At 43.5% G+C, this 13,178-nt stretch overlaps 1 protein-coding gene across 1 annotated transcript in view; it reads left to right on the forward strand.

The window, feature by feature from the left end:
• Positions 1-13,178, forward strand: part of LOC146204586 (5-oxoprolinase) — a 134,204-nt gene that overhangs the window by 2,272 nt on the left and 118,754 nt on the right. The window contains exons 3-4 of the mRNA XM_084589257.1: positions 8,013-8,138; positions 9,529-9,635. Of these exons, the coding sequence (XP_084445383.1) occupies positions 8,013-8,138; positions 9,529-9,635 (233 nt within the window). The remainder of the gene's footprint in view (positions 1-8,012; positions 8,139-9,528; positions 9,636-13,178) is intronic.

The following is a 13,178-nucleotide window of genomic DNA, read 5'->3' on the forward strand; positions in this document are numbered from 1 at the left end:
TGACAACACACTTATGTAAAGTATTCAAATCTCCCAAACAGTGCACGGTAGCCAGGCTGTATGAAATGTTAGGGAAGCTGCCTTTCATTCTTCCGTAACCTAACTACATGTTGCAGACTAGGGCTTGAGAAGAAGAGGTACTTTCCTGAGCTATTTAGACATAATTGGTCTCCTCCTACAGCCACTTCTTAAGAAATGAAGGAATATTAATTTTTGACCATTCCTCTGAGTTCTTGCCATAAGGCTTTCTACAAGAGGCTCTTTGTCATTACATGACTCAGTCTTAGCCTCAGGCTTTAGGAGGCAACAGACTTTTCTTTTTTTTTTTTTTTTTACTTCTATCTGCCAGCAGCTTTAAAGTTCTTCCTGTGACATGAATCATAATGATGACTTCCTAGCACACTTACTAGATCACCTTTTAGGACAACCAGAATTCGTTTTCTTTTAGTAAAATTAGCTCTAGTTTCATTCACATCTTGCAATGTCATAGACATGAGTGGGCTTTGTAACCCTTTGTCTTTCACGATTTGGGTGCAATATGCCATCGGGATAGCCAGGTGTGACGGCCAAAAAATCTGTACTGGGTAGCCTGAAAAAGAAGCCGAGGGTGTGGGGGTAGAGAGGTGAATAAAATTTTGGCCAGACGTGAGGCCTTTGTAGCTTTGGTGCGGCTCAAGAACATTTGGGGTGCCAGCTGCCATCCTTTGCCTCCCTTTGACACTGTCATTGCTAACTAGTGATAGTTGTGTAATCTTATATGTTTGCAGTATAGACTGCTGCATGGAAATATACAGTGTGACAAGAAAATATAGTTGGCACTTGTTTACTTGAATTAAGAGCTTGGGTAGTTTCTAGACCTATCATATTATGTTCATTACTTTGAAAATGATGCCATTTTGATGATCTCCTGGTAGTTTATAAACATATATAAACATTGTGATGGACAGCTTGGATTACTGTGAAATTCTTTCAGTTGTGCAAGCACTGGAATTAAGTAAAGCAACTGGCCCTGATCTTATAACTGTGAAATTGATAAAACATAATATAGATATGTTAGGCGACCATTTACAGCACCTGTTAATAATTCTCAAGATATGTGGTTTATCCTGATGAACTTAAGATTGAAAGAGTGATTCCGATCTACAAGGATGGAGATCTGTCAGACCCGTCCAGCTACTGACCCATATCAGTACTAAGTGTAATTAATACCATTTTTGAGAAAATCATAGGCAATCACATTAAAAGCTTCCTCTCAAAATACAACATTATATCTTCTTACCAGCACTGCTTTCGACCCAGAAGGTATACACCGACTGCGACTCTCACCCGTACTCAGCTTCTTAACACGGCCCTCCATAATAACAAAGTTGTCGTTGTTGTGTACCTCGATGCGCGTAAAGCTTTTGATACAGTTAATCATCAAATTCTCCTTTGTTAGCTAGAAAATTGTGGTTTCAGAGGGAATTTACTGCAGTTTTTCAAGAGCTAGCTAACTGTTTGAAGACGCGTAGTAATCGGTGAGCATATATCTGCTACTAAACAGATACCTATTGGTATGCCCCAGGGGTCGGTCTTTGGGTCAATCTCTTTTTCCTTGTATGTGAACGGTTTTCCTGCAATCTTATGTCATTCCGAGCCCCTAATGTATGCAAATGATACTGATACTCGATGATATAATAAATGGGTTACGAACAAAAATACAAGAGGAACTCTCAAGAGTATTCACATGGTTTATGATGAGTCACTTTACCCTAAACATTAAAAAAAAAAAAAGTATACCATATTCTATTCTATTCGGACAGAAACTAATTATGATTAGTTTGACATACATATAGGCAGGCTGCAACAAGTCTCGTGGTTTAATTATTTAGGTGTTATCTTCAAAACTGACATGCATTGGAAAAAACAGACACATAGTGCATGTTCAAAACTTGCTTATGCCTGTTACTTTTTGCGAAAGGCTCGTGAGTGCTTTGGTCTCCCTATCCTGCATATTCTTTATTTTGCTTTTGTTCACAGCCAGCTGGTTTACTGTGTAGGATCTTGGGGCAGCACTTATAGGACATATCTTGACCCAGTTTTTCACATGCAAAAACGAGCATTTAGGATTGTAACGTTTTCAAAGTGCACAGACGTAACAAAGGCTTTATTCAAATCGCTGACCACTAGACCTCTTCCGACTTCTCAGCAGCTGCAACCCTTCACAATTTTAACCTCCCACCATGCTATAATACTTATGTGCGAAGACTAATCGAATTTAATGGTGCCGAAATCTGGCTTGGAATTCCTCATTATTTAAGGCTTAAAAGTAATTTTGGGCCCACACTTAAGGCATTCTTCCTCGACCAGTAGAAATCCTATATGAATTGTTGCAGTTTTCTTTTTGTTATCTATAGTTGTTTTTATTGTTGTTATTTTGTCTACCTATATTTATCATAATCGGTATTGGACCCAATGCTAGCCCTCTGGCTATGGATCCAGACAATTCTTGAGTATTGTTGTACATTGTATGCATAATAAACGAAAAAAAAAATGCACCCTGAAAAATGTTTTACAGTCAGATAGGTGTCTAACAGTGATACAATTGCTGTTAACATTCACCAGCGTTAAACAGGATTCAGTGATGCCACTCTTGTGCCAAATGCAGTTAACTGCACTCAACCAGAAATGCTGGGCTATCCTTATAAACGCTGGGAAAATTGTGCTAATTAAATTGGCTGGCACTCGGCACCAACACCTAAGGGAGATGTAACCCTTTTTTTCCCCAATGTTCCAAAATTTCAGTGTCTGTTGGAGTCCATAAATATAATAAACATTACTGTCTGCATGGTGTTGTTTTTATTCAATATGTGAGCCACTATTGTGCATCGAAGTTCAGCGTACGTTTTGGGCCGCTTCATATCCTTTTTTCTTGCTTAAAAAACACCAGCAGTGCATGCGTCGAGATGGAGGCCAGTCTACATCCTCTGGCTTGTGTGCCTTTGATTCTTTTGTCAAGATTCTTATACCCTCTTTACACGGGCAGAGTTAACCACGGTTAGCGTAACTGCAGTTACGCGAAACCGTGGTTAGCCCGTTTACACGGCAGACCAAACCACAGTTACACCCCTAACCGTGGTTATCGCAAACCAAGTTTGGCGACCTCTGTTTGCGTCGTTAACCGAGGTTATGGCGGCGTCTGTTGACGGAGGCTGCTCGTCGGCACTTGAGTGCGCGAAGCGTACGAGCGTGTCTGCTTCAGCAGTGTACTCGTTTGCCCGTATTGAATATCCGGTGTCTACTGTGCCGCCCGGTGTCTTCGGTTACGGCCTACAGCCAAGCGTCTGCGTACTGAAACCCCGTCCTGTGTTTGCAGTATCGTTTGTGCGGCTTAGTGCTGAGCGCGGAACGTCAAAAAATGCGCGGTCTTAGCTTTATAATGAAAGTGCACAAGTTCGCAACGCTTGCAGTGCGGGATGCTGCGAGCAGGCTGAGGTACATGTACGTTACACTTACCGCGGCGGTGAAGCGAGCGAGCGCGGCGAACTACGGCGGGGCGCGTAATCCCCTAGTCGTCGATAGGCCTAAATTATTTCTCTTCGAAGCCGCGGCGATCAGCACTTTGGAACTGATCAACGCTGTCGAAATGGTGTACTCATGAAACATCTTTATTGTGAATCCTATTCTGCCGCCGTAAAACAACGATATGATAAACTTTGGCGATACATTAATCGCAGAGCTAGTATAAGCAGAACAGTGAACCGCAATGTATACATCTACCGGCGGCAGCTGTCTTGAACAGAAACTTGATAGTATCGCGGTTATCGGTCTTGCCAGCAATTTGCCGCTGGTCAGAGATCAGGAGTGATTCAATTCTGATATTCGGCTCAGTATTCCAGATGCCAATAAATTTAGCACGCTTTGTTTCTGACGTCGGCGCTAGCGAACCGCCGTGTAGTTCGCGTACGGTCTGCGGGAAGAGGGGCCAACGCGGCGGTGTTTACGATGGTCGATGAGGTGCTGCCATCATGCAGTGCTTCACCGCATTGTTGACGCCTTGCCGGACGGCACTCCGGAAACTGCATTATAAATCAAATATTTGTAAATGCTGCTTCGTTCCGCAGATCACCGCGTCGCTTCGGTTGTACTGTATAGGCAATGGCAGCCGTAACCGAGAATGGCGGCGAGCTGTGTAAGCACAGATAACCGCGATTGGCGGTTAACCGTGGTTAAGTTCGGTAACCTCGGTTAAGCGTAACCGTGGTTAAGCCGGCCGTGTAAAGAGGGTATTAAATACTAGCAACAAGACACCATTTCTGTGCAAAATTTGAACTGCGAGCATTCCGCAGTTTAGCTGGGAGAATCATTCTACATCGCGCCTCTAATTGTGCAACACGCTATATAAAAAAATCATCATATTTGTGCATGTGAATTATACCACCAAGTTTGCCTTGCATCATAAACAAATGTTACTTTCTTTGACTCACGCTAGGCCTAACTGATCGGCCAGCAGTTAGGCCTAGCGGGAGTCGAAGAAAGCAACTTATTTGTGCTGGTTATGTCATCAATGCATTTCATTATGCATAATATTATAGCATTAGGAAGGTCATAGGAAAGGTAGAAAAGGTTTGAAAATATGCTTTTCTCTTAACATTTGCTTAACTTAAGCTTCAGAATAGCGTATGTTTGTAAATTCTGCTCAGTAGTGACGTTTACTGCAACTTGGAAGGCCCACTGTTGCTGTAAGAGACTGACACTGTGGTCATTAATTGTTATGTGTAATTTGACAGGAATGATTATAAGCAAAAAAAGATCAAGGTATATATTTAGGTATATTTCACACTTGGAATAAATTAACAGATATAATTTCTAGTGCACATTGTTTTTTTTTTTTTTTTCAGTACTGGATATATTTGAAAAACGGGGGGGGGGGGGGGGGGGGGGGTGTTTTGCTTTCTGACTGTTCCCTGATAAATACTGAGCTGGATGTAGTGAACAGCCAGCCAAACCTTTAACTGGCGTGTTCGACAGCCACATTTTCTGTGCTCCTGCACCTCAGTGCAGATAAAATTTGCCAGAAGGTAAAGATTATGCAAGGGCTTGATGAGGCGTTGCTTATACTTTGACTTTTTGCAGATTAGCTCCACTGTAATGCTCAGAATCGCAGAAAATGCGGTTATGCATGCCAGTTAAAAATTTGGCCAGCTGTACCTTTGGGGGCCACATTGACCATGCTCAAAATTGAAACCATGTAAGTGCAGTGTAAAATTTAGATTTTTATTTAAAGTAGCACTTGTAAACAGCAACCTTCTGCATTACAATTTTTGTTTCTTGAGCTCTGTATATTTTGCTAAATCATGCGTAAACAAGACGGGACAAGGGGAGAGCACACAAAGACATAAGCACACAACTTAGTACAGTTTTTGTATATTTTGTGCACAAAAAATGGTTCACCAATATTCTTCGAGGGTGGTTAACTGGGAAGTCAACAGCTTAGTTTGACTGAGTATTATTTTCATTCCTAAGTGCCGCAGGATAGCAACTTCTAACATATAGAGAAGAAAGAAGAAAAAAAAGTACAGATGTTCAGAGACTGTTTCATTGCAGACGTTCTAAAGCTGGCTGCGCTTCATCAGTTGCCATTGTCTTTTTATGGCCCTGCTGTATCGCTGCCTTGACTGAAAGAAGTTCTCGGTAATTTCTGTGCACAGCCTCTGCAGGGGCATGCAACTTTTATCTGGCACTTACAATGCTTTATGCCCTAAATTTCAGGTGGGGCTAGAACCGAATGACACTTGTGTTTGCAAGCCAGGCATGCTACCAACTAAGCCATGCGACATCAGGATTGATTTAGTTCTGTTTTTTTTTGTGTGCTGAAGCAGCGTTTTGGGCTCTGTGGTTGATTTTGAAGGCTGGAGATCCCCAAAAAAAGTTCGTAGTTTATTGCAATTTTAAATGCAAGTATGCATTGTTGATCTGTATATGCGTAGCTCGTGGAATAGAAGCATTCCAGTCAAAGTGAGTACTAATGAGCATGCTTGTCTATCAAGATTCTCCGTGCAGTGAAATACTGAAGCAATGCTCGTGCACTGTCTTGTGTTGGCAGTTTTTCTGTAGCCACAACACTGCATCTCACATAATCACTAGTGGCATATGTGAAGTTTGTTTTGCGATATGTCATATGTGCAGTTTGTGTGCACATTTCATGCATACTACCTGTATCTGGTTTTGGTGGCCTGGTGTACCTTGCAGGTTGTGGCCATCCAGTTGTTTAGGTGCAGTATTGGTGCTTATGTACTGCTGCTTTTCTTTTGTTATGTGTTTGCTGCTTAAGAAGGTGTGCAAATATTTAGAATTTTGTATACTGTCGCTATCTCATGTGACCTCGAGTCATATGATTGGTGGAAATGCCAGAATATGTTGCCACCTTTTCCGGTTCCGTAGTGGCAACACCCGGTTCCGGCGTTTGAACCAATCAGATGACTCGAGGTCACGTGAGATATTGACATTTCGATAACGATGCAAACTTGGAATACAGGCCCTGATGTTTTTTGTTCTGCTCATATTCAGTTGGGATACTGATATTAGAAAATTCCTGTATATTTGGCAGGGATTGAATGCTGCTAACCATTTAAATCATAAGGAAAACAGTTCTAAGCACTTTTCTTCACTTCTCTGCCATTTACCAGTAGGATCTGTCACATTCAGTTGTTTCTAAACCTGGACCTTGTGTGGGGTTCTACAAGCAATCTTTCCATCGACGACCTGCTTTGATTGTCGACGACCTGCTTTGAACAATCGCAATTCGAAAAGGCATCATTTCTTGTTTTGCAGTTTCATAATATGTTTCATACTTAATATCCACACTTATCGCACTTGGTTTGTCGCTTCCACAATTCTTGCAGCAAAAGCTCTGCCATCTCCTTTTTGTTAGCTGTGGTATGTGGGAAATCCCTCTTGCAGAATTTCACATGGAGCTTCTGAAAAGAGGGGCTGAGTCAAGGCGTCGCTGGCAGGGCAAGCAGCTGTTTAAATATCCCGTCTACTTTATGGTACATTGTAACTCCCTGTACATAGCTTTTATTTATTTTTTTCTGCAATAGCGTGCCTTAGTAGGTATGCGTTTGTTATAGCAATTTTCTCTTGTCAGTGCACAGAGGTTAAAGAAATAATCGAGGCACAGTTTCCTAGTGCATGCTGTACTAGCAATCGCTGTTCTATCATTGCACCTTTTTCTTTTGTATGTATTTTGTTTCTACAAGGGGAGTAGCATTCCTGAAGTGTTTATGTGTGAAGTTTCAGGAAGATAAACAACGATTGCACATGTAGGTTACTGTGTTGGTATAACAGTGACATTCAGAATAGAGGGGTGAGCGAACTTTATGCAGGATGTGACAAAATACATTTTTAATGCAAAAGTGGATGTATTAACTATAGCGATGACTTTATTATTGAAAACATTGCTTGTTTCAGTGTATTGTAGGTGAGACAGCCCAAACTAGATGAGAAACAAAAGCAGGAAAAAGACAAAGACAAGCGCTGTATCTTCTTCCTGCTTTTGTCTTTCATATAATTCATGCTGTTCCACCTACAATGAACGGATACCAATTTGCCCAGCTTTCTGTCCTTCTTGTTTCAGTCTTTTTTGCATAATAAGGGAGATGCAAATTTTTCTGGCTTTAGGGCCCAGTTATGATATGTAAGGATTTATATAGTATGCATTGGCTTATAGTAGTATGTTTAATCTTTGTGCTTGATTCAGTACCCTCTGTATGTAATTTCTTGTGTGTCGCCATTAGCGGCCTGTGAGCCATCATGTGAGTGAGCTTTACCTGTGCCTGCTGCATCATTGAATCTCAACACAGATGTATTTATTTTAAGTTTGAAGTGTGACAGGTTAATTTTCATTGTGATAAGGCATGACCTGGGACATCAGTAGAGGCATACAGAGAAGAATGAATTGGTCAGTGTTAAGATAAGTGGTGCAGTTTGCTTGGTTTCTCACCTTTCCTTCTATTTTGTCTTCCAAACAGACTTGTGCCAAGCCTGAAGTGCTCTATGATTATGTGGTCGAGGCAGATGAGCGGGTTGTCCTGTGCAGAGATGACTGTTTTCTAGACCTGGACACACCAGAGTGCTTGGGCACCACTGATGAAAAGGTATTTATAGCTGCTAAAAGATCAAATGGCAAGGAGCGCATATTGATCAGCAACCCTTTCTGTTTGTGTCTCTGTTTCCATGAAAGCTGTACAGCTTTCCCTTGTATCTGCATGGCTGCACTTGTATGAGTACTAGTGAGTAAATATTGCCTGGTTACAAATCTACTCTACTTTACTTTGGAAAATTTCTCTAAAGGTAAACATTACACCTAGTTAGCTCATAATATGTTTTTTTTTTTCTAATGGAAACTGTTATTTTCTTTCAAAGGAGGATTTTGGCTTTATAAGAATGTGCATGTTTTTGCAGTAGTCTTATAAATAATTAATCAGAATAACTTATTTTTTGAGGGCTGGACTGGCATATGCGGTGAGTTTTAAAAGTACATTGTAAACTTTTTTGTCTCAAGTGCCCCAGGCAGCACCTATGTTTTGAAGAGAATCAGACCAGTTCATTTGCTGTCTTTGCAGTTGGTGTCACCTACATCTTTGCTCAAAAGAGGGAACTTGGATTCTTTGCAACTCGAGAGTTATTTTCTTACGAGACTGAAATGTGTGTGTTGTACACATACAAATGGGCTGTTAGGAACTTTATGAGTGCTTATTAGTTCTTGAGTTTCACTCATTTAAGCAGAACATAAATGCACTTACTTTTCCTGTGAACAATATGGGTATGGAACAGTCTTTTAAGTCAGGTATAGTAAACACGCCCATCCTTTCCCATTTATGCATTCGATGAAATGCTTTTGTAGCTAAGTGTTATTCTTTTTGTTACTAAGTGTCATATATTAATGTTTTAGTGTATGCACGGATTTGTATTGTACCGTCTTTGTCAAAAGGATTTGTGCTTCTCATCCATGTAGTGCATCCTTTAAGGCACCCCAAAAGGAAAGAAAAATCATGAAAGCTAAGGATGAGTGCTCTCCTTGCCATAAAAGTGACTTAGCGCTAGAGTTGGGGGGGGGGGGGGGGGGTGCCGTATGCACTTTACTGCAGGGCTGTAAAACAATTCATGCAGTCTGGTTACTTTCGGTAAAGACTACATTATGCTTATTACGTATGATTTTTTTTTTTTCCCTTCTTTCACAACACATTTTGATTTCTACCCCAATCCATTGTGATAATGACAGTAGTTTTTTTGTAAAAGAAGAAATCTGCCCTTGGTAACCTTGGCTGTTTATGCATGCTTCACTATCTCTCACTACCTTTGGAATCATGTTACTATATTCATATTTTACTGCTGGAAATGTTGAAAGGTAACAGTGTAAGCAGGTCTGCCTAGCAAAAGCAGTAGGCAGATGAATTTTGGTGAGGCAGCTAGCTTTTTTTTTTTAATGATTTCATGGCACTTGGCACCTTTTGCGCTAATGTTGCTGTATTCACATTTGTATAGGTAACCATCATAAAACCTCTCGACGTTCAAAAGCTGAAAGTGGATCTACAAAAAGTGTTGGATCAAGGAATCAAAAGCCTGGCTGTCGCTTTGATTCATTCTTACACGTATGTTTAAGAAGTTTCTTTATGTTAGTGACAAAAAACATTTTAGTATATGAGGCTGAAATGAATACAATTAGCAGCCTTAAAGATGGTTGTGGCATTAATTTTTGTGAGTTTACTTGTGAGTGTCGTATGGATAAAAGTGATGCTGGGGCAAGCTGGTTTGGCATCATTAAAACAGCGCAGGGGCACGGATGAGTATGTGTCGTTACAGTACCCTGCCTGTGTGCTTCTGTGCTTGTGTGTGTCTCTATATTGTTTTAATAATTTCATGTTGTTAACAAACATTATATAGTTGTGTGCAAAGGCGTGTGACAGTGATTACTCTGTCACAGCTCAGTTTCGCCCCGCCGTGGTGGTGCAGTGGTTAGAATGCTTGACTGCTGTGCCTAAGGATGCAAGATCGGATCCCAGCCACAAAAAGAAGGCGAAAAGCAAGACACCCATGTGCTGTGCATTAGCCTCCTTTATACTCTCTGTGCCTGTCAATGCGCCACGTGAACATTGCAGCGGCGCACGTAGGTGTCGAGGCGCACATATGATGCACAGGTACGAATGTTGGCACGAGAGCGACAGCGCTGTTATTCGCTTGCGGGATAACTGCTACTAAGCATGAATCGTACATATTCAGTATACAGTCGAACCCGGATATATCGACCTCAAAGGGGATCACGAAATAGTTCGATATATCAATAATTCGATATACAGAAATTGGCTTATGACGGCACTTACGATGCGAAAAAACGATACTGTATTTGTCGCGTAATCAACCCACTCTCATAATAAGCCCACCCTCCACTTTTGCACCCGAGAATTTGAAGAACAAAAAAAAAACGTTAAGGCCAGCTCGCTCACATGCAAGCGATTGAGCGATCTCAGCGACAGATCGAAAAATTTCAATCTGGTTGGAACTGAGTCCCTCTTGCCACTCGAGCCACTGCAGCAGCTCAAAACAATGTTTCTGTGTCACTGCAGCAGAAATCGCGAGTGTTTTCGCTTGCATGTGGACAGTGCGCGCCACTCTGTTTCCGTCGTCTCATCCACAGCTCATTTCCTGGCAGCGTACCAAGATGCTGCGCAGCGATAACGCCAGGGCGTGTTTATCTTTTGATAGCTCCTGCGGTGGCGGAGAGCGAACTTAGCAGAGTGCCCGTGATGGCTTGATTGCATAAGCCTGGTTCGGCTTATCACGCCGCGCTGGAGGCGGGTGTAGTTCACTGCCACAAAATTATTGGAAAGCGTGATAGCTAAATGCTGTTTGAAGCAAAAAATGCTAAAAGCCAGTGTCATGATTGCACCAGACCGCATGCTGTTGTTGATTCATACATGCAAGGGTAAATGACTCCCGCAAAAAAAACAAAAACAAAGCCGCTTCTTAACGTCTGCGGCCGCCATATCTACACTATGCTGCGTGTACAGCACAGCGATAAGAATGGACGACTCTCGCAAAAAGAAAAAAGAGAGAGAGATCTGCCGCTTCTTAACGTCCACAAGCGCCATAGCCACATCAGCCGATCGCAGAGGGTTCGCAACACACGCTAGAGAAAGCGTCCGACGTTCTGTCTGAAAACGGGCTGAGCTGGCTTGGCGCATGCGTAGCGTGTGCTACTGCGAACGAAGGCCGGGAAAGAGGAAGGAGAGAGATAGCTCGGCAAAAGAATGGGCACACTGTTGCGTTTCGCTCGAACACATTTTTCCCCTCTCGTTCCCACCGGTTCTTTCTGGTTCATTCACGCACATGGCTTGCAACCGTCACATACTGGCGCGCGGGAAACGATAACCGCAGATGCCCGCGCCTTTGGGGAATGGGCGCGGCACTGCCCTAGACCAGCCGTCGCCAAACTGTCCCCTCTCATTCCTTCCACGCGTGGCTTGAAAACGTCACGCGGCAAACGGCCGGGGGTGATGCGGGGGTCTTTGGGGAAGGCACACTTTTCAGTGCATGGTGTGGAGTTCGATATACCGAACGACCAGTGAAATTGAGTTTGATATATGACGCGGCTTTCCTATGCTTTTACATGGGATATTCAAGGGGATATTCCGTGAGTTCGATATAACCAAAATTCGATATATCCGAGTTCGAATGTATTTATTTGTAAGGCCGGCATCCTCTAAGCATAACAAGTGATCACGATACTTGTTAGGCAATGACGCCAACGCTATGACATTTTATATGTGGCAGTTTCAAGAAACTTGCGCATGGCTCGAACGTCAATGGTAATAGAAAACTTACAATGCTAGTCTACGCTGCGGTAAAAGAAAATTAAAGAAAAAAGGCACCAGCATTTATTTATACATTTCACAACAGCAGCTGTGCTACAAAGTACAGTAAAACCTTGGTGATACGAATCAAATTGATAAGAATTTCGGGATGATGCGAATTCACGAAATTTTTTGGCCAGAATGCATTGTGTACAATGTGCAAAATTTCGGATAGTCCGAACACTCTTCCGCACCACCACGGATGATACGAACGCGCGAACTGTGACTGCAACCTTGAGCACTACGCACTACCCGCACATCGTTGACTTCGTGATCGCCAGCCGCGTTTTATGTACTGTTATATGTGGGTTGCGGCCCCATCGGTAGCGTTTGCCGGCGGCTCTGTGGCTCGGCGGAAGGCCTCAGCGGTCCCTGCAAAGACGAGGCGTCGACTAACAAAACAACGTTTAATACAGCATCTCGTAGGAACGGGCAGAGATGCAGGCCCGGAGAGAAAATAGACACGCTCACGAAGCTGGTGTCTGGCGTCGTCTCTACGACGTCTCTGGAGTCTTTCTGTAGTAGTTTCCCTCGCAGCGGAATCAGCCACTGCTTCTTACATACTCGTCAGTTCAGAGGGAAAGGGAGCAGAATTCGTGTCCGAGCAAGCTGTGATGACTCAGTCGCGGTGTCATGACAGAAACTCCACCACTTCCTGTTGACGGTCGAGGGCGACGCTCTCTCCCTCGAGCGCCGGACTTGGCCAGCGTTTGCACACACGCACGCACACACGTTACGGCATGTGTACTTCTAACGTGTCGAAGCACGCTCGCGGGAGGAAGTGTCAGGTGGCCGACCGCACGGTGCTGAAATGGCCAAAACGCTCGCTGCTTTGACTGACGCTGTGCTGCGGCCGCATTGGTTGTCGCACATGTCGGTGGCGAATCGTAACAGTGTGCATCACGAGTGGTTTACGGTGACGCGTCGTCCGCACCCCGCCGACGTCGCAATTTTCTGTCGGGCTCACGCCGCAAAAAGCTTTTAGCGGCGCGTGGCCCACAAGCCACAGACGTCGCAACTGCCGTAGCTGGTGGCGACATATGTGGCAGGTGCGCACAGACCGGACATTGCTGGCTCCGCTATCGTGATCTGCGAGCAGTTTGCAGCGCCGTGTGCCCCACATGTCGCCATCCCCATTCATTCTGTACGAGCGATGAGAAGTATGTGGAGGTGGGTGGACTGCACATCGCTCGCATCGTGATCGTTTTCCATGCCGCGAGAGGTTTGCAGCGGCGCGCAGCCATAAGCAGTAGTAGTCAGCGGCGGGCGCGCACGGGCCGCATA

The sequence above is a fragment of the Amblyomma maculatum genome, chromosome 1, assembly GCF_055883805.1.
Source record: "Amblyomma maculatum isolate TAMU_Amacu chromosome 1, ASM5588380v1, whole genome shotgun sequence".
Taxonomy (NCBI): Eukaryota; Metazoa; Arthropoda; class Arachnida; order Ixodida; family Ixodidae; genus Amblyomma; species Amblyomma maculatum.